Source organism: Nomascus leucogenys, chromosome 16, assembly GCF_006542625.1.
Source record: "Nomascus leucogenys isolate Asia chromosome 16, Asia_NLE_v1, whole genome shotgun sequence".
NCBI classification, from domain to species: domain Eukaryota; kingdom Metazoa; phylum Chordata; class Mammalia; order Primates; family Hylobatidae; genus Nomascus; species Nomascus leucogenys.
In genome coordinates, this window is record NC_044396.1 from 71,141,197 (window position 1) to 71,169,150 (window position 27,954).

Consider the following 27,954-nt stretch of genomic DNA (forward strand, 5'->3'; position numbering starts at 1 on the left):
GGACCCCGCGGAGCCGAGGGGCGGCGGCGGCGGCTGCAGGAGCCCGGGAGGCGGAGGCGGGAGGCGGCAGGCGGCAGGCGGCGGCGGCGGCGCGCGGAGACGCAGCAGCGGCAGCGGCAGCGGCAGCATGTCGGCCGGCGGAGCGTCAGTCCCGCCGCCCCCGAACCCCGCCGTGTCCTTCCCGGCGCCCCGGGTTACCCTGCCCGCCGGCCCCGACATCCTGCGGACCTACTCGGGCGCCTTCGTCTGCCTGGAGATTGTAAGTGGGGCCGCCGGAGCGAGGATCGTGCGGGGAGCGAGGACAGGCGGCGGCATCCTTGTCCCCCGGGCTGTCTTCCTCTGCGTCCGCTCCGGCCTCCTTCCCTTCGACGTGGCCTTGTCCTGCGCTCCCTCCCGGGGTCTTCTCCGAGCCCCGCGCCGCCGCCCGGGCCCTCCCTCCTAGCACCTGTTACGCGGGCACCTGCTCCCCCTCGGGCGACGGAAATTGCCTAGGGAGGACGAGTAGGCGGCCCGGCAGGGCCGAACATTGGGGACATGGAGGAAAGAAAGGTGCTGGGGCTTAGAGGCTCCTTTAGAAACCCAGGGCATGGCCAGGGGCCGCGCTTGGCCGGAACGAGCTCCTGGCTCTCGGCCTCGCCTGTTGCTAACCTGCCATTTTGTTGGGTGGTGCAAAGGTGTAGCCGATGACTGGGTGACCTGGAGGCTGCCACGCTGTGGAAAGTGGGGGCGGGAGGCAACAGGAAGAGGAAGAGGGCTGAGGACTTGAGCATGCTTTTTCCCCACTCACCCTTGCCATCATTAGTGGCCTTTGGATTGGAAACAGGAGCTGGGCAGGAGGCAGGGCAAGGAGAAAGGTGAGTTATGTGCCATGCCCTGGGCAGTTTCTAATCCAGTGGGCGTGAGAATGGTGGGGGAAAGGTGGAAACGTGGCTGCCTTTGCACCTTCTCACTTCCTGGCCTCCTTACGCAACTCCAAACCTTTTTAGCACTCTTTGTTGGGCCCAAGTAAAGGTGGGGTCACCTGCCTGTCGTGCAACCTTTTTAGGTAGCACTTGAACTTTTTAAATGGAATTTTATGGAGTTGGAAACTTTCGAAGCTCCTTGTGGACAAGTAGAAAATGTGCAAATATAAATTGGGCAACCTGAGGTTGCATCATGCCTGAGAATGGCAAATAAAAAGTGAAATGTTAGCGAGTTAGTGCCTTTCCGGCAGGCTGGTATTGTTTGCTCGGTTTAGGATTTTCATCTCTCCCCTCACCCTCGCCTTTGAGCTTGCATAACCTTTATTTGGGTCGCTTTGGTTTCACTTTTGTGCTTGTGGAGCTGGAACACCTTGTGAGCACTGTTCTATTATGCTAAGGTACCCACACCACCCTAAGTTAAGTTTAGTCCAGATTTGAATCTGAAAGAGGTCGAGACGTGAGTTGCAGGCTATGACATCAGTAATGGGATTCTGATTGCGAGGCTGGTTTGAGTTTGAGCCTGGTTCAGAAGCATCTGAGTGCTTGGGATGAGGTGCAGGCATCCATGTGGGAAGAGTGGAGAGCGGATGGCATTGGGCTGGCTGCCTTGCTGTGGGAGGGAGACAGGTTTAGAATTGGAAGATCTGCAAAGAACGATTTCTTAGGTTCTCGGCTACTTTATTCCGTGTTCTGCAAGCTCCAGTTTTTTGCCTACCTCTTTGAGAAGTTTTTGCCGTATCCACATTCCACCTGTACTAGACTTTACAGACAGTTCATTGAAATACTTTCTAAACTTCAGTACTTTTGCCTCTTCTTAAGCAATAATATACATGAAATTTCAAATTTGATATTCTGGTTATATTTTTCTAATGTTTATTCAATATATGTATGTATGTAAAGATACATGTATGTGTATATGTAAATATATATACATGTGTATATGCAAAGAAGGCTTATCCATATGCCCTATAATCAAATACCATCTCAAGAACCTGTAGTCATGTCAGACTTTTAGGAAACAAGGCCTAATTCTGAGGGAAAAGAGTAGAAAGTGACTTAGTCCATTTCCCCCTCCCCCTCCCCATTATATCTTTTTTTAATCTAGCCCAGTGGTTAGTTCTCATTTCTTGCTGTACTTAATAACTTGAACAGCTTTTTAAAATACTGTTGCTAGCCCAGACTAATTAAATCAGAGTCTCTGGGGGAGTGCCAGAGTTCACTAGTTATTTTTTAAAGCTTCCCTGGTGATTCTAATATTCAGATTCTGATATACAGGCAGGGATGCACTGCAGAGAAGACAGCTCTGCTCTCACAGATGTGAATTCTCTCAATCTGCTAAAACTACCACCACTCCCCAACCTAGGAGGGATCCCAGACTCACAGAAGTGTCCAATCTAATCCTCTTATCTCGTTTCCTCTGGCTTCTTACATCCTGAAACATGTCTCACACTCTTGGCTAGGTAGAACAGCATCACTTCCAAAAGCTTATTAGTTTGCTTCTCTCTTTTTATGGCCAACTCAGTAAGTTTACATTTTAGGCCCCCTTTATCTCCTTTACTTGAATATCAATCTCCCCCACCCCATTGATAAATGACCAAAATGTTCCAATGAAATTGGTGACCTTAGAGAAACAAAACAAGAGACCACACTAGAGTCAAACTATAGCTCCTCGGCTCTCATCCTTTAGGACTGTTTAGAGATATTGGTTTACATGATTTAAGAGAGCAGAGATCAAAGCTGCCTTGTTACCCCTATATTTAGAATACTCATCTTAAATGGATGTACAGATAGAAGGTAAGTGAACACTTTTGAAGCAACTTAGCTCCTAGATGTCTCAATTTCCATCTAATTTTCTGATTCTTTTAAAATTGGCCATCTCCCATGGCTCCTCCTCAGAAATTCCTCAACCTGTAAAGTAAGTGTGAGAATTTCCCAGGCACTGTCCTAAATGCTAAGTGATCTCCATTCTGGGGACCCATTATTTTAACCTCTGCCAGTGTTTCTGGATATCCTCAAACTCCATTTTAATTTTGACGTTCTGTTCAAATTCGTTTGTCTTTAAGAGTTCTTCATTGCTGTCCCATTGCCTTCTGAAACTTAACATGTGAAAATTGTACCTGACAAAGGAGGACTGGGCTATCAACAGTTGACTACACTATTGACACCATGCTCTTGGAGTTCGGTTCTCACACTAACCATTTAACTTGGCTCAAAGTATTCATTCCCAATTCCCCTTAAGGTATTCTATTCACAGCCTGTCAGATATAAGCCATTTGTTGGGGAGATATTACAAAATATATAAATAGTGCCAGCCTACGAGCACCAGGAAAAGCATTATAGCACTGGCTTCTTAAGTGGAGAATATTACAAGCTCACAAGCATAGTGATTTTTTTTTTTTTTGAGATAGGGAGATAGGTGTGTTCCACACCTGGATACCTAATTGTCAGCTCTTTGGTTTTGGCCTTAGCAATACTTACCAATGTATGCTTGCCACAGAGTTTAATACTAAGTTAATATTGCAAAGCTAAGCCTTTTAGCTTAGAATGGAAGACATCACCTTCAAAATTCTCATTTTCAAAATCTCACAGTTTTTTGAGTGAATATTTTATAAAAGTCACTCATCGGGTATTTACTGAATACCTACTATGTGCAAGGCACTCCTCTGGGAACAAAGATGTTTAAACCCTTCCTCACCGGAAAGACCTACAACCTAGTTGAGAGTATATTCACAAAAGTAACTACCATTCAGGGAAGAAAGAATTAAGTGTGAGAAGTGAACTGCAGCTAAAACATTTTCCAGGTGGGTCTATCTACTTTAAAAAATAACATTGGATCATCTGCACTATTGGGCTGAACAAGATATTTAGGGTCCCTGCTCTCAATGAGCTTATCTTGTAAAATGCGCAAGAAAAATTGAATTTTTAATAGTGTTAATCACAAAAAAGAATACAGATAATCATTGAATTCATTGTGTTTTATTTTGCAGTTTTAGTGTTTAAGAAACTAGTTATATTCCCCAAGTTATTCATTCACATTTATCTTTGTGGGAGATACTCTAGGATTCTTACTCACATGCTTCTAACTGCAGTGTTTTGGGTGCCATAGTAATTTTCGTTTACTCAGCTTATAATTAAGAACACAGTATGCATCAAGCCTTCTTTTATGTCCTGAAAATAGAGTAACTAACGTAGCTCCTGCCCTTAAAAGAAATTACTGTTTGGTGGAATATAAAGTCAAGAAAGAATTACCGTGCTGTGTATGAAGTGCTAATATAGGTTTATAAAAAGTATTGTGGAAAAGCAGGATAGAGTACATCTGACTTCTGGAGAGGCCAGAACAGGCAGCTTTAATGAGGTGGGGACATTCGAGGTTAGCCTTCAATAATGAGCCATTAGAAAATGGGAAAGAGAATTCCAGGTAGAAACAAGGACATGTACAAACACAGAGACAAGAAGGACAATGGCAAGAATGTTCTGTCAGTTGTGAGATTTTGGTGGGCAGTGGCAGAAGAAGGAAAAACAGCAGGTAGGACTGGTTTGCTGAGAAATGCTAGGCCAAGGCATTGGATTTATTGTCTGATGGAAAGCTGTGAAGGACAGAGATAAACTTGATCCAGCTTGTGTCTTAGAAACCTTTGAGTGATGAAGTTTTGTTGTAAAACAGAGAGACTGAAGGCAGGAAGAGCAGTTAGGGGGCTTATTGCAATAGTTTAGATAAGGGATGAAAAGAACCTGAAATAGAACCAATGAAAGAAGGATGGAGAAGAAGAGAGAGAGGTTTGAGGTTTGGGAAGTCAACTAAGTATGTAAAGTTTGACTTGCCCCCAAATGATACCTAGACTAAACTTCAAGATGTAACTCAGTGGAATTATGCCAGAAAAACAAATGTTAATGAAAGGATGATTGTGAGGGAGGGGCTTTAGGGGAGACAGGTTCAGTCATGCAGATAAATCTATGAAAGGGACTTCAGGTTATTTTCAACTGAAAGCTTTGTCTTTGGACTAGGAACATTTATATGTTCTGATGTATAGAGTTTATTGCCTGGAAAATAAATTTTGACTGTGAAGGGACATTGTTTATTTGCAGTGTGCAAGAGGGAGCTGTCCATGGACATAGTTGTCTCCTAAATGGGTTTTAAAACTGTATTTTTTTTCCTTTGCCTCTGGATTAAAAATCTTCATCCACATTAAAATAACCTATAGGCCGGGCGCGGTGGCTCATGCCTGTAATCCCAGCACTTTGGGAGGCCGAAGCAGGTGGATCACCTGAGGTCAGGAGTTGGAGACCAGCCTGACCAACATGGTGAAACCCCCATCTCTACTAAAAATACAAAATTAGCCAGGTGTGGTGGCACATGACTGTAATCCCAGCTACTTGGGAGGCCGTGGCAGGAGAACTGCTTGAACCTGGGAGGCAGAGGTTGCAGTGAGCCAAGATTGCACCATCACCCTCCAGCCTGGGAAATAAGAGCGAAACTACATCCCAAAAATAATAAATGAATAAATAACCTTTAAAGTTTCATAAGGGAAAATAAACCAATGCCCCTGCCAGAGATTATTATCAACAATTATTTGCTCCAACTGGCAGTCCTTTAAAAAAAAATACAAAGAACTGAAATATGGAAAACTTTAAACCAAGTAGCTGAAAAGATTCACCTTGAGCTCCAAAGGAAAAAGTCATGGAGAAGAGATTTGTTTCATAGAGCCTGATAGAAATGTTGTACGTAGTGGTAGGAGCTGTGGACATGGTGTATTTGCAATGATATGGCGGAATAGAAATGACCCTGTAATGACAAAGGACAGGAACCAGGTTGGCATACCCAGTATCATGCACATGCAGTACTTAACAAATGCTACATGTTTGCTCTATAGTACAAACTGAGCAGTATGTGAAAATAGTCTGGAGACATTGGCTGGAGTGGAGAAGTGCAGCTTGGGAGTAGATGCCCTCTTAAATTTTGCCCAACATGTAAACTGCCATAATTCTTCTCCAGGCCTCTGCACTTTGACTTGAATTTCCTAAGCGTTCTATTTTATATGAGAGGACCACGTCCTTTTATAGACAACATGTATGACAATCTCAACTTTTTTATAATAGCTATGAGAAGGAGGAAGTTAAAAAGAAAGGAAAGAGGCAGTGATTTATATGGGTCTGGCCAATATCAGGGCATTGGCACACAGGAACAGTTTTAACCTAAAAGTGATAACTAGTTACCTGCAAACATGAAAAGAGAATTTTCAAAATCAAGAGGAATTATTATAAAGAAGAATAAAAAGAACCAGAACATATTTCTCCTCTGTAATATGAGCTATCCATTTTAGGGTCAGTGTTGGCTATTTAAGCAGCTGAATTGGAGTTTTAGGTCACATGGGGAGGAAGAAAGTATAACTCTCTATAGCACTCTCAGACATATTTTTAAAGCCTTCAAATATAAAGCTAAAAAGTAGAACTTCTTTTGCAATGAGTATTAACGTATTTTGGTCATAAGCCTCTTATGTGTATGTCATTTCTCATTACATCCCAGAATTTGTTCTGTTTTCCTAATTAAATAAATAAACACCTTGCTGCCTTGCATCTCTAATGCAGGCCTTTGCCAGGGCCAGTCCAGATGCAGTTTGGACAGAAGTCAGCATGGTTAGAGGACAGATGGGGACTGATGAGGGGAGCAGGAGGCACTGGGAGAAGGCACAAGATTTACCCTGGTCAAAAGTTCCAGTGGCAGTTACAATAGAAATAGGTCATGTGGGCAAATTTGGGGCCGAAAAAAGATTTAAAATTGGGTGTCATGAATTCAACTGGCAAGAGGTACAAAGTTTCCCATAACTTTCCATCTCAGCCTCCTGAGATCTGGTACTAGGTGGTGGGTGTCACCAATAATAACTTGAGAATTGTGAAGTACATATTTTCGCTTCACTCGTTTTCGTGGCTATTTTTGGACATCCACCATGAACCAGGGAGTGAGCTGGGATCCAGACAGGAGTGTGTTCCTAGCATCCCAAGCTGCACTCCTAGAGCATTCTCTTCTGGAACCATTCATTACACACGCTGGTTGGTTTCTGTTCATTTCAAGGAGGGTGGATTGAGGACCTTCTGTAGAAAGCACCATCCTGGATAATGAGCATACAGAGATGTTGAAGGCAGTGTCACTGACACTGATGTCACAGTCTAGTGGGTGAAACGGGCATGTGGATCCATGATTTTGATCCAGTTGTAATTGCTGTGGAGAATACACGCATCGGTAGCCGTGGAAGCACTGAGGGATGGCACCTGGCCAGGGAAGTCTTTCTGGAAAACATGGTAACTGGAGTTTAGTTATCCAGCAGAATTTTTACTGGCAGCATGCTGGGCAGAAACATGGTCAAGTGTGATCATTTCTCTATGCTCAGGGGATGAGGGGTAGAGGCTGGAGTGCAAAGAGAGAGGGTGGTAGGAAAAGAAGCATTACAGGGAAGATGATGAGCTTGGGGAGGGGGGCAGCAGTATGCCTCGTAGTGGTACCAGTGATCTACAGTCGCATTGTGAATGAATCCACACTTGTGTGGGCTGCTTTGTAAATACATCTACCAGTTATTATATTGTATCTGTTAGCTGAAGTATGTTTCTAGTTTAAAGAAATCTTTCAAAATGTGAATTGTATGTAAAATGTAGCTAATTGTAGATAATCTTTTTTTTCTAGCTGATAAATTTCTGAACATACTGAACACTTCTATAACCATGATGTTTCCTGTGCAGCACCCCATAAGTAAACATCCATTGAAATAGAAGGGGTTACAAGTAGATAAAGTGTTCTGAACTTCTGGGTGGCGGGGCCACATGCCCCTTTGTGATTCTGATGAAAGGTGTGGACTGTGTGCTCAGAAAAATGCATATGTACTTGTCCACCCAATTTTATATGATTTTAGGAAATCATATGGAATATGGGTAGAAACCCTGCTTTAGAATGAACACTAAACCATGAGAGGAGCAGAATAGCAGAATGTTAAAAATCATAAGTTCTGGAAGCCAATTGCCAAGTTCAAATTTCAGGTCCAACACTTATTAACTATATAACTAGGGACAAGTTATTAATGGATTTGTACCTCAATTAACTTATCTATAAAGTAGGAATAATAATATTGTCTTTCAAGGTTTGTGAGGATTAAATTGGCACTAATAAAACCCTCATAACAGTGCTTATAACATAAGAGCTCAGTAAATGTTAAGTAATATTTCTGCTATCACCATTAGCTTCAACCTCTTACTCTAACACTACAAGCCAGACTGGAAGACAAATATTTTTTTGCTTTTCCTCTATGTTCGCTGGGTGTTCATTCTCACTGCAGTAGAATAATGAAATATCCAGTATAGAGATAATAGAATTACAAGGAGGGAGCTTAATACAGAAAGTTCTAAATAATGTTTTCCCTTATGGGTAGTTTAGCCAGTCTTTATCCTTTCAAATTCACTTACCTTTTCCTATTCTCATTCCAAAGATTAATTGAAAATAGGTCACAGTAGAAATTAGCCTGTTTACTTTGTGGGTGTACTAAGATGGAGGTGTCAAATTGGTTTGAAAAAAATTTTAGCTGTCAGAGGGTATGTTTAAAAGCAGGTAATTAGGAAATAAGTGACATTTGAAAAGAAAAAGGGCATTTGCAAAAGGAATCCTTTGGGAGCATAAGACCGTCCAAATAGGGGATGAGTTAAGAAGTCTGTAATTCATGCACCCAGAATTGCAAGAGTTGCTACTTGCTCAAGACCATGTTTTCCCGTGGGACTATGTATTTTTCCCATTCCACAGTTTCTAGTGAAAACATGTTTTAACATCAAACCCTGAGGGTTCAGTTTAGTGTGATTTGCGGATAAATACTTCTGTGGTTTTCTTATGGGAGGGATTCAGCCAAGTCATACCTTTCTGGTCTGCAGAGAACAAGCAAACAACAAATGTATGTTAAACCAGAAAGAAGATCCGTTGTTCTAGGAATGTGTAGCCATTTAATAACTGCAACTCAGAATATATTTGAGTACTTCTGGTATGCACCCAGTACACCTAAAGTGGGGTTAAGAAGATAAAAGGTAACTGAGTTGCTAGGAAAGGCTGATACCTACTCCTAGGAGGTTTTTACCTTTGTATTGCCTGGAAGCAAAGGTAGTCTTTTTGTTAGAGCTTGAGGTTTGAAGTCATAAGCATGGACTTAGTTTCCTAAAGACATTTCAAATTGAGGTGCATTTGGCTATTTTATACATAATTATTGGATTTTTTAGAACACTAGAAAGCAGTGGAAGGTAGTGGTAGAGAAGGGGTCAGAATGTGGATTCAGATCCAAGATGATGAGAACAACATGAGTGAAACATATAATAGTTCCGAATACCTTTCGTCACAGTGTGTACTCTGCAGTTGCTATGGTATTTATCATCTGTTCTCTGTCAGATTTAACCATTTTTGTGTTCTGCTTTCTACTTCTAAAAATATGGCCACCTCCAGAGTCATCTCTACTAAACAGGAATGCTGATAATTACACCGTTTTGCAAACACTAAGTTCACTAATGCCCGGAATTAGATGAAGTGAATATACTGAGCATTGGTCGTCTCAATTTTTTAAGTTCAGTTTTTTAAGTTGGAGCCAAGTTGGGAAGCTCAAGAAGAAAAGTAGCTTTCGTCAAAAGGAAATCACAAAGTAGGGAATAATAACTGTGTCAAGGCCAGAGTGATCCATACACCAGTATGACAGTCTCAAAATGAGGATGGTGGCCCTCCAAAGTGGGCTCAATTATGTTCTCTGGCCCATCCTCTCTCTTCCAAAGCAAGCCTAGATTTCACAGAATCTCAGCTCTAGGGATGTATCATATGTATTTACGTGAGTGGGGGGGGGGGGGCATTCATACACTCCTTCCCTCTCTCCTTTCCATGCAGCACATACCCCACAAGTGAGGAGGTGAATCTGACTCCTGTTCATGCAGCATTTAGTTTCCCTTCCAAGCCTTTGAGGTGTTTGAAGGGCTGTAATTTTGAGTACGATAAGAACGGTTAATCTATACTGTTTTACAGTATAGCCTCTGCTGTCAAAGCCTTGGTCTGTCTTGAAAGCTTACTCTGAAGCCTGCCTCCCCTGCCTACCTTTCCAGATTCTTCCCATTATATTTCTTCTCTTTTCTCCCAGCCTCTCAGAACACACTGTGTTGAGCTCTTTTTATAGCACCCACCACAATCTGCTCCTGAATCAGTTTAATGGTGTCTATTTCTTCCTTATTTCAAGCTCCTGGAGACGGAACCTTGCCTTTTTTGTTTTTTCTTGAGTGTTCTTCTATAGTACCTAGCAGTAGGTTCAGGGCTGGCCTGTTTGAGGTCCAGTCTGGGTTTAGTAAATGCTGTGTTTAATTCCAAAGGATCATATAGCCTCCTCTTTAGAGGTGTGAATGTATCATAATCCCTAACTCATATTATTATGTTTGTCTATTTGGCTCTGCCTGTCCCTAACAAACAGTGGCCAAATGCTTTTTATTATCCTTTATATTTGCACATAGGTTCTCAGGAAATAACTCAGAAGAGATAATAATAATGTATATATTTTTTTTTCTTTTTTTGAGACGGAGTCTCACTCTGTCGCCCAAGCTGGAGTGCAGTGGCGCGATCTCGGCTCACTGCAAGCTCCGCCTCCCGGGTTCACGCCATTCTCCTGCCTCAGCCTCTCCGAGTAGCTGGGACTACAGGCGCCCGCCACCACACCCAGCTAATTTTTTTGTATTTTTTAGTAGAGACGGGGTTTCACCGTGGTCTCGATCTCCTGACCTCGTGGTCCGCCCACCTCGGCCGCCCAAAGTGCTGGGATTACAAGCGTGAGCCACTGCGCCCGGCTTAATAATGTATATTTCTTAAACTGTATTTAAAGTTATGTAGGTTATTCTTTGTGGGAGAGTAAGAAAAGACTACCAGAAAGAAGAAAGTGGAAAAAAAGGAAAGATTGATCCACTGAAGACATTCTTATCACCTTCAGATATTTATTTAATAGTATGTAAAGGTAAATATTTTATTAGGAACAAGATTTTTCTTTTATAGGCACTGATAAGGTGGTAGTTAAATGTTTAAGATGCATTGATATTCATTAGATTTATTTCATAACACTTTCTGGATCAATTGTTAATTTTTGATTTGACGTTAGGACTTGAGGTATACACCACAACTCTACATTTTTTTAGACTGCTGATTTGATTATCATTGATCAAGTGATCATTTATGCTTTCAAAAATGTTTCTTCAAAGTAGTAACAAATTATATGATTGGGCCTTTTCTTGAAGCTTAAATTAAAACTTGTGTTTTTAACTTCCAGTGACTTGTGGAGTAATTTGGATATCTAGATACTTAAATGCAATGTACAGATGAGTATTGATTTTTAATAGCTGGAGCTCAAACTGTTCTCATATGAGCACTAGCTTGTTTACTAAGCAAATAATTGAGAGCATCCTCTGTCACTCTCCCTGTGTGTGTGTGTGTGTGTGTGTGTGAGAGAGAGAGAGATTGATTCTCACTTGCTTGAGGTGTCTTCAGGGCAGGTGTGTAGCCTAAGGTTTTGTGCTGCCAAATCTAGCATAGTACCTGACTGATGGTTAGGAAAGGATTACTGTGTAGATTAATAAATGGCTTGGGATGCAGAGACATTTAAAGCAGTATGCTGCCAAGAAGGCCTGGTAGTGCAGATGGAGAGCCAAAGGGATTTAATTACAGTGTATCTCACTGATGTAACAAAGCCCAGTAGGGAGGTTGCCCAGGGAGGGAGGCATAACTGAGCAGGGGTGGATCTCAGTAAAAATGTTGTAAATGATGTGCTCAAGATTAGATATGAGTGGGAGAATCTCAAGTACACATAGGGAGGGAATGACATTCACGGCATGCAAGTAACAGGCCACTCTGATGTGAAAGATCTTTGTCTTGGAACTGTGGATTTTTTTTCTCCCCCTAATACAAAATGTGAGGGGCGTAGTGGCAAGAGACAAGGATGAAAAAGACATGTCAGACCACAAATGGCTTGGAATGCCACGCAAATAATGCATGGTAGTATGGAGGAGACCAATGGTGATAGATGCATAAAACTTATTATCTTCACACAATTTCTCCTGTGGTGTTCTCTCAAGCCTAGTGGCCCATGCCAGAAATTTGGGTATTTTCCTTATCTGTCCTTTTTCTGTTGTGTCCCACATCTGATCAGTTACCAACTATTATCATGTCTACTTCTAAGTTTCACTCTAATCCATTCCTTTCTCTCTGTCCTCAGTGTTTTGATTCTTACACTCTGTTGGTGTAACAGTCTCCTGTGTTACCCAATGTTTGTGAAATCTCTGTGTTGATAGAGCTGAGAAACACAGAGATGTGCTCCCCCACTATCCACCCTTTCCTCCCCAGTCCATTCTCACTTTCTAGCCAGAGAGAAATTTCTAAAGGCAAATCTTGACCATGCTAGTTTCTGCTCAAGATGATCTTGGCTTTGTCATCACCCTTAGGTGAAGTTCAGTTCCTCAGCCCGAGCTTTAGCACCTCCTCGCTCAGTCTCCAGTGCACTTCTCTCCATTCCCCACCAGCACATGCCCCTCCTGTCTTGCTGAGCTTTGTTCTTCACCTGTGCGGGGCTCCTCTCAGCTCCCACCCTGGAACCCCCCTTTCCTTCCTCTGCTTTACCCCATAGCCCTGTGCTTTGGGATTGTTGCTTCTAGGAAGTATTTTCAAATCTGGATTTATAGCCCTTGCTGTGTAGACCTGCAGTGACCAGTATTTGCCCAATTGTGACATTTATGAAACAGCTTTTTAATCGCTTGCTTGTCTCTTTCCTCTAATAGACTGTGAGTTCTGTGGTGACAGAAACCAAGTGTAACCTGTTTACCGTTTGATTCCCAGCACCTGGCATAATGCCTGAGCTGTAGCTGATATTTATTGATACTTAGATCCACAGATATGTGAAGTACTTATTCCTATGTCGAACACATAGTAGATACTCAATAAATGATGGTAGTTTTTATTGTTTACCACCGTATACAACAGCTGCAACTATTATTCTAGCCATTTTTACTAACTGTGTAAGAAGCAATGAGATCAAAAGCTAGTTTATAGTGATGTGAAGAGCAACTTCAAGGAGAGGAAGTGGAGACCAAGCAAAGATGAATTTGTTAAAATGGTTGACTGAAAAAATACCTTCATTGAAAAGGTGGTAGTCAGAGAATCAGTAAGTCAAAGGAAGGTATTTGTCAATGATGAGGGAATACTGGACATGTACATGGGTTGAAGAAGAGAGTCCAGCCTGAAGATACAGGTGTGGAGTTGGATCAGTTCTCCAAGCAGGAGGATTGGTCTTGCACCTGAGGAAAGAAGGCATCTTACATAATAAGGGGAAAATCGAAGGGGTGGGGTTGCTGGAATATGTGCAGGGGTCTGGGAGGAAAATGAAGGCAACACTGAGGGTAATACAAGCATGTTTAATTCTGTTGTATGACAGGTATCTTTTAAGCAAACCAATTACCCTCTTTTTCTCTTTCAGCTGTTCGGGGGTCTTGTCTGGATTTTGGTTGCCTCCTCCAATGTTCCTCTACCTCTACTACAAGGATGGGTCATGTTTGTGTCCGTGACGGCGTTTTTCTTTTCGCTCCTCTTTCTGGGCATGTTCCTCTCTGGCATGGTGACTCAAATTGATGCTAACTGGAACTTCCTGGTAAGGACTTTTTATTTTAAGTCTGTTGCGGGATGGGAGAAACCTGTATCCTATTCTGTTCTGAAATGCCAGAGTCTCAGTTCTGCCTGTTGCCTCTAATGGGAGAGAAGCGGTCCAACCACAGAGACTGCTGTGGTGTTGTGGTGTTGTGTGGCTGCCTTGATGGACAACAGGGCCCCAGTTTGTGAAATCTCTGTGTTGATAGAGCTGAGAAATAATTCTGTTACTCCTATAACTTAGATGACTCTTACTCAAAAACTGTTTCATTTCATACGGCAAATGAATTGCATTACAATTATCAAACAATTGAACAAATGCCTTTGGGAACTAAAGATTGTCACATCTTGAAATTTTCCATTAATTTCTGCCTCAGATATTTAAATATGTATTTTTTTTTCAGAAAACAAATACTTAGAAAAGGGCATGTTTCATATTGATAATAAATGTCTGTCCCAAATTAAAAATTGGTGAGTTTTTTAAAATGAATTTGTGGCTGGGCATGGTAGCTCATACCTGTAATCCCAGCACTTTGGGAGGCCGAGGCAGGTGAATCATGAGGTCGGGAGTTTGAGACCAGCCTGGCCAACATGGTGACACCCCGACTCTACTAAAAATACAAAAATTACCCTGGACATGGTGGGGTGTGCCTGTAGTCCCAGCTGGTTGGGAGGCAGAGGCAGAAGAATTGCTTGAACCTGGGAGGCAGAGGTTGCAGTGAGCCTAGATTGTGCCACTCCAGCCTGGGTGACAGAGCAAGACTCCATCTCAAAAAAAAAAAAAAAAAAAATTTGTGACCAAGTACGGTGGCTCATGCCTATAGTCCCAGGAATTTGGGAAGCTGAAGCAGGAGGATCACTTGAGACCAGGAGCTCAAGGCCAGCCTGGGAAACATAGTGTAACCCTGTCTCTACAAAAACTACAAAAAATAGCTGGACATGGTATTGCACTCCTGTAGTCCCAGATACTCAGGAAGTTGAGGCAGGAGGATCACTTGAGCCCAGGAGGTCGAGGCTGCAGTGAGCCATGATCACACCACCACACTCCAGCCAAGGAGACAGAGCAAGACCTTGTTTCTCAAAAAAAAAAAAAAAAAAAAAAAAAATTGCAATCAACACAATTTTTAAAATTATGACACCATTAAATTAGATCAACTTTTTGTTTAGTATATAGAGTTTGTCTTTCATGCTTGCAGCCATTTATTCTCTAAGACTGTTTTAGAATGACTCAGTGGATCACAGTGCTTCAGGGAAGTTCAGGAAGAACCCCCATTAGGTTATGATCACACTTTGGTGTTTAGAAGCTTACATCAGACTTTCAGTCAGGCTTTATATATATTCCTTTCAAGTATAACAGCATATTATTCCACAGCTTTAGTGCAGATGTTAAATATCTGTTCTTGTTTTATTTATAGGGCATAAGAGGAACTGTAATCCTAAATGTTATTAGTGGTGAAGTGTAGGGAATGTGGCTGGCCTTTAAGCCAGCCCTGGGGCAAATGGCATAGCTTAGTATAAAGCTAAGAAGGAAGTGGAGTACCATGGTTACAGTCCTGCATGGGCTTTGAGCATAGATCTGGTTTGCTTAGTAGCTGTGTAGCTTTGGGCACAATTGTTAACCTCTCTCAATTTTAATTTCTTCCTCTGTAAAATGGTAATAATATATTTGGTATTGAGTACAGTCATTCATGTCCTTATTAATTTGTTTTCCCAAGTTTGCATTTCCCACCCATTTGTAGCATTATATCTGATGTTCAGAAAATTAAATGTCAAGCGTTTCTGTTGTTTTAATTGTGCTACTCTATGAAAGTGACAGCTGAAATTGGAAATCTTTGTTTCACAGGTCAGCTGCAAAGGTTACCTGTGGTCTTTTAGCTGGAGTAGTCCACTGTTACTGAGGCAAAATGGTAATAGCAGTGCACAGGGTTGATTGTATGGTAGGCGTGCTTTCTAAGAGCCAACTCTTGTCTTCAAGGAATTTATTAAATGTTTTCCCTATTTTGAAAGGGTTTCTCTTTTTTTCTTCTTTTGTGTGTGTATCTTTTATTATTCAGTCATTTTTTATTGCATGGCTTGCTTTTGATAGGTTTGGTAACATACTTTGTACCCTCTCCCAGGAAAACTTTTTAGCCATGTATATAATGGAATTGTCACAAGTTGGTAACAATTTTTAATTGTTGCATTCTGGAACTGTTAGACGTTAATGGCTCAAAAATAGTTGTTTTCTCCTGTGATGATAGTTTATTACCACTTGATACCATGCTTGAAGGAAGCAAGAATGCATTTTGATAAAGAACTTATTTACTAGATGTATTTGTTGTAGGATATTGAGTTTACTATTTCTTCTAGGTTTTATTGACTAAGAAATTAAATTTACATTCATGATAGATAGCTTCAGCAGTTTTTCCTGAGCTTTCTAGCTGTGAAATAAAAATGTAATATCTAATAAGAGATATAAAGTACTAAATACTTGCCTCATTCTATTCCGGGAAAATAAGGAGACTTTGGTTTTGAAATAGCTTTTCTGGAGAGGAAAAAAATACCATTTTTGTGGAACTTTAAACAGAAGATTCTAAATTTATAGTCCCCTTTGTAGGGGAAGGGTACTAAGGAAAGATACATTTTAGAAAAATAGAGCTATTTAAAAATCCTATGCAATTAAACATGTTTCCCTTTATTCCCCCAAAGTATAACTGGCACACATTTGATCATTTGCCTGTTATGGACATCACTTAATATATTGTTTAAGAGTTTATTTTAATAGCTTGTAGGGTACATGTGGTTATTACATGAATGAATTGCATAGTGGTGAAATCTGAGATGTTAGTGTAACAGCCCCCTGAGTAGTATACATTGTACCCAATATGTAGTTTGTTATCCCTCCTTCCCCTCTTCTCACCCACTCCTGAGTCTCCAATGTCCATTATACCACTCTGTATGCCTTTGCATGCCCATGGCTTGGTTCCCACTTGCAACTGAGAACATACAATATTTGGTTTTCAAATAAGTGAGTTACTTCACTTAGAATAACGGCCTTCAGCTCCATCCACTGCTTAATATCTTACATGTCCTCAGCTATATTTTCCGGCCCCATATTCATTTGCTTATTTGACCTTAATGACAATTCTTTATGGGTGATAAGTATTCTTGTTCTCATTTTTACAAATGAGAAAACAGGTTCAAAGTGGTTGTCATCCATTTTTCTTGCTGCTGCTAATGTAAGCGAGGATCCCCCTATACACAATGCAGCTTTTTTCTAACTAGTAGATGGAAGTTTGACCCTGAACCGAAGAGCAAAGCATGGGCTTAAGACAAGAATGTGAGATATAGTCACTTGCGGGGGCGTGGGGTGGAAGCTATGCTTGAGGCTGAGGAAAGGCAAACACAGAGTGGGCAGTGCTCTGGGGTATGTGAGCATTGATAAGATTGGTGAAACAGCAAGAGCACATGAAGGCAATTAAGAAAGAGGCTGGGCTCATCTGCTAATAGTGGAGGCCAAGGGCCTAGGGCAGAGATTCACAAATGGTGGTCCTGGCCAGAAGAGCAGCAGCATCTGGAAATGTGTCAGAAATGGACATTCTCAGGTTCCACCCTGACCTGCTAAGTCAGAAACTCTGGGAGTAGGACTCAGTTGTTTCTGTTTAAACAAGCTCTTCAGGTGGTTCTGATGCAGGCTAACATTTGAGAACCACTGGCTTAGCAGAAATGATCTGGGCTGTCAAATGCAATGAGTGAGCCTTGTGGAAGACCTTCTTAACGCACATCCCACACCTGGCACAAATTGGAATAGTACACTCAGGATGGCCAAATACAAACACAGGTACAGTCCACCAGGGGTTGGGAATATTTACTGAGTAGTTGGCCCTATACTAGGCCCTGGGAATACAATTGTGAAAAAAGACAGATCTAGCAATTGCTCTCAAAGATTTTGTTGTAGTAGACAATGTAAGTAAAGAAATTGTTACAAAATTAATGCATTGTTATGTTAATAGCCAAAAAGGAAAATCCTAGCATGCCAAAACAACATACGTGTCATCTCAGCTTCACTGGGAAGCAGACTCTAAGATGGACTGAGAAGTACAAGTTTTGGTTTGGGCTTTTTGTGCATTTTGTTGTTGTTGTTTGTTTAAGGGAAAGGGGAGATAACACTTGTAAAAGAAAATAAAGGAGGAAGTAAGATCAAGAAGAAGACCCAGAATGATATACTCCACAAAGTCTTGACCAAATCCATACAAAACGTCAGAGCACAGCCTGTCCTTTGAGAGTTTTGTGTTGGGCACAAGTGGCCAAGCACTAGTACCTCCACTGTGCTGTCATTAGTGGGGTTGGGGGATATCCAGGAAGAATGTGGCCTTGGCTCATGCATTGTAGCAGATCTCAAATCCACTGAAGCTGGAGGCTGTCAGCTACCTGCATGCCTCACAGCTAAACCAAGTTCCTTCTTGATGGAAAATGTGTGCAGTGCACAACTAGATGCTCCAGTCTCTCCTCTCATACTGCAGATCCATTTCTACATACGCATCTGTGGAGTCGCTCCTCTGGGGTTCCAGTGTGCCTTTCTTCCTGAAGAAAGACTTAAAGTAGAGAGGTTGGAGGGATACATGACATCTCCGTTCATTGGAGTTGGTCTCAAGGCCAACTGGTACTCTTCTTCTTCCACTGACCATTTTACATTCCTCTTCTCAGCTTTCCTGTCTGTTGGTCTCAGTGGTTTCCTGGTGGTGAATCCAAATCTCATTCCTGAGAGAGTCAGGGCACCTGGCAACCACATCCGCTTCAGGCCAGCATTGCTACACTTGTTTGTTTTTAGTCACAATTGGCAGAGAGACTTCCAAGAAGACCTCAAGCAGATGACCTGAGGTCTACATATAATTCCTCTCGCCCTCTTGTGGCACATACACTAGGGCAGTACATGCTCCTTACTGCCATCCTGACTTCCAGCAGCTCTGCCTTCTCTTGGTGTTTAGTGGCAACTACCTTTGTCAAGATGGTAACTCCTCTTCCTGCCTTTTTGTCCCTGGACAAAAGAGTCCAAAGTGGCCAGAGAGTAGCCATAGCTTGTAGCTCAATGGGACCATTGCTGTATCCTCTGTCAAGAGTACCCCTTTGGGGACAAGGACCCCTGACTATGAAAAACCTAGAGTTGTGGGGACATAAATCATAAAGGATTTCAGCAGGTTATTAGAAGCGATGACAAGTGGAGAAACTCTTGCTTTTACTAAGTTTACATTCTTCCAATGGGGACACAATAACATGTAGGAAACTCTTCTTCAGTTTATCTACTGCATCCTAAAGGATGACCCCCATCCTCACTAGTGCCTCCAAGCTGTGCCTTCAGCCAGCTATTCCTTTATGCTATCAGGCCAGGCCAGCAGCTTCTAGGTGGTGCAGTATGTGTGCAGCCCATGGGTAGGCACCCATTTCCACTCCTGCTTTGCTGAGAAGTGGTTTCCTTGATCAGAGACTGCGTGAATGCCTGTGAGTGAATGCAGTCTGTAAATCCTTGGATATAGCTGGTGGCTCAAGCTCAGAGAGTCAGAAAAGCAAATTCGTAAATCGATGCCCTAGGTAATTCTAGTTTAGTGAGAATAACGATTACGGGTGTCTGTTTTTGTGAGAGTGAAATATTTTGCCCTCCAGGAAGGTAGGAGCTTAGTTTTCATTCATTTACTACAGGTGACTGGTTGGTCCCCTTGAGGATAATCCCTTATCAGGAGCTCAGAATTGGTCTCTGTTGCTGGCAGTTCAACATTCAGAGGAAGCAGTGGGTAGATCAGCTTTGGCAATAAGGAGGCCATGCTCTTGGGCCTTTCCATGGCCACTTTCTCTGACCATGGGTACTCTGTTTGTGTGCCCATAATGCCAGGTATGGGGCGATTGATGACAAAGGATTGCTAACATCAACTGGAAGGGTCCTTTTGGCTATGTAGCATTCCAGAGCGATGCTTCTGGTAAGCATTACCAAGTGACAGAAAGATCTCCACATACTATGCCTAATCCCGTATCCCTTCCTTGTCCCTGAAGCTTTGATCTGTTTTATCCCATGGCCCTGACAAGTACAGTAGGCTATTTGCTATTGATCATCAGTCTATGTATATTCTCACTGTGGGCCTCTTTTCTTTCCTCTTTTTGAGATGGAGTCTTGCTCTGTCGCCCAAGCTGGAGTGCAGTGGCAGGATCTCTGCTCATTACAACCTCCGCCTCCTGGATTCAAGCAATTCTTCTGCCTCAGCCTTCCAAGTAACTGGGATTACAGGCATGCACCACCATGCCCAGCTAATTTTTGTATTTTTAGTAGAGATGGGCTTTTGCCATGTTGGCTAGGCTGGTCTCGAACTCCTGACCTCAAGTGATCCACCACCTCGGCCTCCCAAAGTGCTGGGATTACAGACACGAGCCACCACACCCAGCCATGGGCCACTTTTCTTTCTGAGCAAAGTGTATGACATGCATCATCACTCAGCTCTACCCATTGGGAAAATAGTCCCTAACCACTGTCTTTCAAAGCCAACTCTGAATGTGGCTACAATGCACATATAATACAGCTGCTGTCCCTTTCCACCTTGCAACCACACAGGAGCCAACTCTTCCAAAAACAAAGCTCAGGGTTTTTTTCTCCTTCAGGTGGGCATAAGGAAACCCCTCTTCCCTGTGGCCATAGGTATGAACTGAGGAAGGAGAGCAGTTCCACTCTGGTGGGTAATATGAGAGCCTAGGAGCCTAGGCTACCTGCTCATGCAGTTACCTCTTGTTAACTGGTCTTGCTCAGGTCAATATCATATGTGCCCTTCCTATCACAAGGAGACAGCTGCTAGCCCACCTGACTTTTTGAGTTAGTGGCTTCCATGGGACCCAATTCAAATTAAGCAGTTCTGGATGCCTGGCCACTGGTGTCTCATGATCAAGTGTTTCTTCTCTACCAGGTCTAGTACCAGGAGCTGCTTTTCAAAGACTTGTCACTCTCCAGTGCAGGTGACTAGAGGCTCTAAAACTCCAGGAACCTCCATAGTGATTTTCACACTGGCATTGCCATAAATTCCACACTATGTATTTTCTCCCAAGAGTATATATGAGCCTGGCTGGATAGGATAACCCAAGCATATGGAGTGAGAAGCGCAAGAAGTGTATTGGGAAGTAACACCTATAAAAGATGAAAGGGGAAGAAATAGGATTGGACAGGAAAGCCTTGAAACCACAATTTAATTCAGATACTTCTGAAAAGGAGGGAGGAAGAAGCAAAATTGGCAGGAATAGAGAGAGAGAGGGGGAAGGGGCAAGCAGTAATTGCTTGTGGGCAGAATCCTTTCTGGCAGAGACAATACCATGTGTAAAGAGTAGCATCCTTGAGCTATAACATGCTTCCTAGGGACCACAATGAGGTGAATGTGGATGACATTGAAAAAGGTATGTAATGGTAGAGAAATCAAGGGATCAGATCACATGAAGAGTTGCAGGTCCTGTCACCAAATCTCTTTACTTAAAGATAAACTATTTCTGATGATTCACCTCAGTAAGTTAAATGAGTGCCTAATGATCTCAGACAAATTTTCTCTTAATTTTTCTTACTGAGATCTAGCATCATTTCATTTAGCCATTAAAAATGGTGACATTTCAATTTGGGGTTTGACCTTCATCAACTAATATTTGTTGAATAACCACATGTATTTGAGCATCTCTCCTATAAACAAGTGGCCAGTATGTAACACTTTTCTTAAATCTTTTGAAGGCATTTGTGAATCAGTTTACAAATGAGTTATTTAATAGAAAGCACACCTTTGTAGTTCTTGCCCATGGTTAAATTTGTCCTAGCAGAGTATTTTAGATGTGAGAACATTTTTTTTTTTTTTTTTGAGACAGAGTCTTGCTATGTCACCCAGGCTGGAGTGCAGTGGTGCGATCTTGGCTCACTGCAAGCTCCGCCTCCCAGGTTCATGCCATTCTGCTGCCTCAGCCTCCCAAGTAGCCGGGACTACAGGCGTCCACTACCACACCCAGCTAATTTTTTTGTGTTTTTAGTAAAGACGGGGTTTCACCGTGTTAGCCAGGATGGTCTCTATCTCCTGACCTCATGATCCACCCGCCTCAGCCTCCCAAAGTGCTGGGATTACAGGCATGAGCCACTGCGCCCGGCCAAATGTGAGAACAATCTCTATAAACAGTATCATTTGCTGTATGGGAATTTACAAAGGCAGTGCAATGCTCTCCTTTGTAATACTGCTATAACAGTAATAGAAATCAATAACAGGTTTGATAGGAAAGAAGGTAGACTTCAAAGGGAACCCTTGCACACTGTTGGTAGGAATGTAAATTAGTACAGTCGTTATAGAGAACAGTGTGGAAGTTCCTCAAAAAGTTAAAAATAGAACTACCATATGATCCAGCAATCCCACGCCTGGGTATATATCCAAAGGAAATGAAATCAGATATCTGCATTCTCATTTTCAATACACCATTATTCAAAACCCAAAGATATGGAATCAACCTAAGGGCCAGTAGATGAATGGATAAAGAAAATGCAGTATATATTCACAATACTAATTAATTGCCTTTAAAAAGGCAGAAATCCTGTCATTTACAATATAGATGAACATTGTGTTATGTGAAATAAGCCAGGCATGGAAAGACCAATACCACATGATCTCACTTATATGTGAAATCTTAAACAGTTGAATTCACAGAAGTAGAGAATAGAATGGTGATTACCAGGGTATGGGGTGATGGGGGACTGGGGAAATGTTGGTCAAAGGATACAGAATTTCAGTTAGGAGAAATGAGTTCAAGAGATCTATTGTACAGCATGGTGACTATAGTTAATAACAGTGTATTGTATTCTTGAAAAATGCTAAAAATTTGGCCGGGCGCGGTGGCTCACGCTTGTAATCCCAGCACTTTGGGAGGCCGAGGTGGGCGGATCATGAGGTCAGGAGATCAAGACCACGGTGAAACCCCATCTCTACTAAAAATACAAAAAATTAGCCGGGCGTGGTGGCGGGCGCCTGTAGTCCCAGCTACTCGGAGAGGCTGAGGCAGGAGAATGGCATGAACCTGGGAGGCAGAGCTTGCAGTGAGCCGAGATTGCGCCACTGCACTCCAGCGTGGGCAACAGAGCAAGACTCCATCTCAAAAAAAAAAAAAAAAAAAAAAAAAGCTAAAAATTTTAGATGTTCTCACCACAAAAAGATAATTATGGGAGGATTTATATATATTTATATATATATATATTTATGTATATATAAATTAGCTCCACTTAGCCATCCCACAATGTATAAATATTTCAAAACATGTACACGATAAATATGTATGATTTTTGTCAATTAAAATAATTTTTTTTGAAACTAAAGAAACTGGACTTTGGGACCAGACACACTACATGTTTTTCTGCCTCCAAAAGTTAGTATTTATGTGGCTTTAAACAGTCATTTAACTGAAAAGAAAGAAGAAATTCTTTGTAAAATTGAGATAATAAATGGTGGTTATAAGGATGAGTAATAATGCACATAAGGTACCTGATACGTGGGAGCTATTAAAAATAAACAGTGATGTGTTGATGGTATGTTAATTCAGGTAAGACAATATGAACTGTAATAGTGTTATGCTTCACATGGAAGTCAGCAACATACAAAAAACCTAATAAACAAGTTCTTATACTTTTCGTGGAAGTATATATGTTAGTAGTTTTTAATGAAATATATGAATATATGTTATTGAATTCTATTATTAGTCTTCTGTATCTTTCAGTGGAAAATCTCTAATGATAAAAATAACTGCTCAAAAATAATTATATAATGTATACCTATCATAACCATAATAAAAAGATGTTAAATGCTATTTTACTTGAATTTTAAAGACAGCATATGTTATGGCTTTTTTATATTATCCTAATTAACATTGATCTCTATGGCATCTTAATCCAAATTACAATTACATATTATTATAAAATTCAGTATATGGAAGGGTTTACCAATGTGCCAATTAAGATGGGTCAGTTGATTTTCACTTGGATTCTAATAGCCTGACATTTCTAAAGCAGCTAAGATAAACAGTGAATATAGTTAAGATTGTTTAATTAAATGTTTTGGTCTTGCTAACCTAAACCTCATCATTTAAAATAAGGAACAGAAAAATATCTTATTTTTTTTAATTGAAGATGTCTTTTCTCTCCTCTTTTAGGATTTTGCCTACCATTTTACAGTATTTGTCTTCTATTTTGGAGCCTTTTTATTGGAAGCAGCAGCCACATCCCTGCATGATTTACATTGCAATACAACCATGACCGGGCAGCCGCTCCTGAGTGATAACCAGTATAACATAAACGTAGCAGCCTCAGTAAGTATTCGATGAGTACCATTCACCAGCACTTCCGCTCTACTGTCAAGGCCTCCAAGAAACTCCTCAGGCAACAATAGTTTTCTTCAATGCTAGCCATTGGCATTAAATATATGATAGCTATTTATCTGTACAATAACCCTGTAAGCAAAGTGCCATGATCACCCCCAGTGTTGTGGGTGATTAAACTGTAGCACGAAGAGGTTGATGTTCATGTAAGATCATAGCGAGCCAGTGGGACTGCTTGGCTTTGCACAGCAATGTCTACTTTGCAAAAAGAATTGTGTTTTTTGCTTCTGATTACTTTCAGAGATGGTAAGGGAGATTTCCCAGTTTTGTTCTTTAGTATTCGATAGCTGCTTGCAATTTATTTCTATTCAATGAATAGTTACTGTGGGCCTACAATTTATCAAGTAATTTTGCTGGGTGTTGAGGATGGGGTGAATAAGTTGCAGTTCCTGCCATTAAGGAAAGTGCAGGTGAGTAAGGGAGGCAAATATGCCAGCCATTGCAGTAGATGATAGGCAGATGAAATATATTCCTTGGGGTATTTAAGTTTTTTAAATCATCTTTAATTCATATACTGGAGTGAATTTGTCATTTTGTGTAGATAATTTGAGGAAATAATATATTATTTTTGTTGTTAGAGAGCATTGTTGGGACTGTCTCCCATACAAGAGCAAGCCAACCTGATAATTCATTTCCACTTGTCTTAGTTGAGTTTTAAAGTTACCTTCCATCATCACCGAAATTATTTGATGCATCCTCAGGTTCTGATACTTGCTGGCTTCCTTGGCTGTGAAGCCAGTACATGAACAGAACTTCATGCTGAATTTTTAAATACAGTGCCTAGGGATTCACAAATACTTAATAAGTGAGCCCAGAATGTGAACAAATTGAACAAATGTTCAGTGTAAAGTTGTCCACAAATGAGAAAATTATTAGGGGCTAAAATGTTTAAAGGAAGGGGGTTGGGTAATTGTATGAGGGAATAAAACAGTTGTACAAATCATCAAAAAAATATAAAATATTTTCGTAAGTATCTTTAGGTAGATTGGTCAAACTTCATATGATTGTTCTTTAGGACAGTGTTTATAAGTCAGTGTTGTAAATCTCATGTGAATTTTTGTTTCTTTTTTCTTAGATTTTTGCCTTTATGACGACAGCTTGTTATGGTTGCAGTTTGGGTCTGGCTTTACGAAGATGGCGACCGTAACACTCCTTAGAAACTGGCAGTCGTGTGTTAGTTTCATTTGTCTACTTTATATGTCTGATCAGTTTGGATACCATTTTGTCCAGATGCAAAAACATTCCAAAAGTAATGTGTTTAGTAGAGAGAGACTCTAAGCTCAAGTTTTGGTTTATTTCATGGATGGAATGTTAATTTTATTATGATATTAAAGAAATGGCCTTTTATTTTACATCTCTCCCCTTCCCCTTTTCCCTAACATCTCTCCCCTTCCCCTTTTCCCTATTTTCCTCCTTTTCTTTCTGAAAGTTTCCTTTTATGTCCATAAAATACAAATATATTGTTCATAAAAAATTAGTATCCCTTTTGTTTGGTTGCTGAGTCACCTGAACCTTAATTTTAATTGGTAATTACAGCCCCTAAAAAAACACATTTCAAATAGGCTTCCCACTGGACTCTATATTTTAGTGTAAACCAGGAATTGGCACACTTTTTTTTAGAATGGGCCAGATGGTAAATATTTATGCTTCATGGTCCATACAGTCTCTGTCACAACTATTCAGTTCTGCTGTTATAGCGTGAAAGCAGCTATACACAATACAGAAATGAATGAGTGTGGTTATGTTCTAATAAAACTTATTTATAAAAACAAGGGGAGGCTGGGTTTAACCTGTGGGCCATAGTTTATCGACCACTGGTGTAAAACATTAGTTATATATGTTCTGCATTTTCTTGAACTGATCATGAAAACTTATAAACCTAATAGACAAGCCACATAATATTTAGTCTCATTATGCAATAATCACATTGCCTTTGTGTTAATAGTCAAATACTTACCTTTGGAGGAATGTATAAAATTTCTCAAACTGTCTCAGGCAGAGTCCTGGATATAGGAAAAAGTAATTTATGAAGTAAACTTCAGTTGCTTAATCAAACTAATGATAGTCTAACAACTGAGCAAGATCCTCATCTGAGAGTGCTTAAAATGGGATCCCTAGAGACCATTAACCAATACTGGAACTGGTATCTAGCTACTGATGTCTTACTTTGAGTTGTTTATTTATGCTTCAGAATACAGTTGTTTGCCCTGTGCATGAATATACCCATATTTGTGTGTGGATATGTGAAGCTTTTCCAAATAGAGCTCTCAGAAGAATTAAGTTTTTACTTCTAATTATTTTGCATTACTTTGAGTTAAATTTGAATAGAGTATTAAATATAAAGTTGTAGATTCTTACATGTTTTTGTATTAGCCCAGACATCTGTATTGTTTTTGCACTGGTGACAGACAAAATCTGTTTTAAAATCATAGCCAGCACAAAAACTATTTCTGGCTGAATAGCACAGAAAAGTATTTTAACCTACCTGTAGAGATCCTGGTCATGGAAAGGTGCCAAACTGTTTTGAATGGAAAAACAAGTAAGAGTGAGGCCACAGTTCCCACCACACTAGGGCTTTTGTATTGTTCTACTCTTTCAGCCCTTAACTTTCTGGCTGAAGCACCCCCTTGGAGTGTCATGTATAAGTTGGGCTATTAGAGTTCATGGAACATAGAACAACCGTGAATGAGTGGCATGATCAGTGCTTAATGATCAAGTGTTACTTATCTAATAATCCTCTAGAAAGAACCCTGTTAGATCTTGGTTTGTGATAAAAATATAAAGACAGAAGACATGAGGAAAAACAAAAGGCTTGAGGAAGTCAGGCATATGACTTTATACTTACATCAGATCTTTTCTATAATATCCTACACTTCCTTGGATTTCCTAGCTCCATACCACACACCTAAACCTGTATTATGAATTACATATTACAAAGTCATCAATGTGCCATATGGATATACGGTCCATTCTGGTTGGAATCGTTTAGTCTGCTAGAATTTAGTTGTGAGATTTTATTTTTGTTTCCCAGGTTTGGCAGGCTTATGTTTGGTGGCATTAAATTGATTTAAAATACTTTGGTGGCACTTTTGTAAACAGATTGCTTCTAGATTGTTACAAACCAGGCCTAAGACACATCTGTGAATATGTAGATTTGTAGATTAATCGCATTCTAGATTTGTGAGTTGAATGACAAAAGCAGTTGAACAAAAATTATGGCATTTAAGAATTTAACATGTCTTAGCTGTAAAAATGAGAAAGTGTTGGTTGGTTTTAAAATCTGGTAACTCCATGATGAAAAGAAATTTATTTTATACGTGTTATGTCTCTAATAAAGTATTCATTTGATAATCTTTGTGGTCATCTATTACACCATTCACTTTGAAATTCAGTTAAAGATTTGATATAAATTTGACAGAGCTTCTAGACTTATAATGTATAAAAAGTTCTATTTTAAACATTTCTGTGTAAAAGTCTCTCAGGAATTGTCAGTAAGTCTTTTTTCTTTGATGGAGGTGAAAGAGGTAAGTCTTTGGAAGTAACGTTGCAAAGGAAATTTAAGTGAGAACTCCATTTTGCCGAGTGTGATGACTTATGCCTATATTCCCAACACTTTGGGAAGCCGAGGCAGGAGGATCACGTGAGACTAGGAATTCAGGACCAACCTGGGCAATATAGTGAGACCTCATCTCTACGAAAAAATTTAAAAATTAGCTGGGTGCATGTGGCACGTGCCTCTAGTCCCAGCTACTTGGGAAACTGAGGTGGGAGGATTGCTTTAGCCCAGGAGGTTGAGGCTCCAGCCTGGGTGACAGAGTGAGACCCTGTCTCACAAAAAAATGCTATCCATGCTAAAAAGAGAATTCTGTTTTATTTTAAAAGCATTTATACCATGTTTTGTATGTTTCCAGCATTTTTTCAAATATT

The 27,954-nt window shown here is 40.7% G+C and overlaps 1 protein-coding gene across 1 annotated transcript; it reads left to right on the forward strand.

The window, feature by feature from the left end:
- MAL2 (mal, T cell differentiation protein 2) lies at positions 1 to 27,378 on the forward strand. Its single transcript, XM_030795105.1, has 4 exons — positions 1 to 259; positions 13,466 to 13,636; positions 23,803 to 23,958; positions 25,103 to 27,378. The coding sequence occupies exons 1-4, from the start codon at positions 128 to 130 to the stop codon at positions 25,172 to 25,174; spliced, it is 531 nt and encodes a 176-aa protein (XP_030650965.1). The 5' UTR covers positions 1 to 127; the 3' UTR covers positions 25,175 to 27,378.
- Positions 27,379 to 27,954: the final 576 nt, after the last annotated feature.

What these genes read in the sequence shown, in the direction of transcription:
- MAL2 (XM_030795105.1), top strand. Translation starts at nt 128, where the DNA reads ATGTCGGCCGGCGGAGCGTCAGTCCCGCCGCCCCCGAACCCCGCCGTG. An exon ending in CCTTCGTCTGCCTGGAGATT is followed by an intron (nt 260 to 13,465) that starts GTAAGTGGGGCC and finishes TTTCTCTTTCAG; the next exon opens with CTGTTCGGGGGTCTTGTCTG. An exon ending in ACATAAACGTAGCAGCCTCA is followed by an intron (nt 23,959 to 25,102) that starts GTAAGTATTCGA and finishes CTTTTTTCTTAG; the next exon opens with ATTTTTGCCTTTATGACGAC.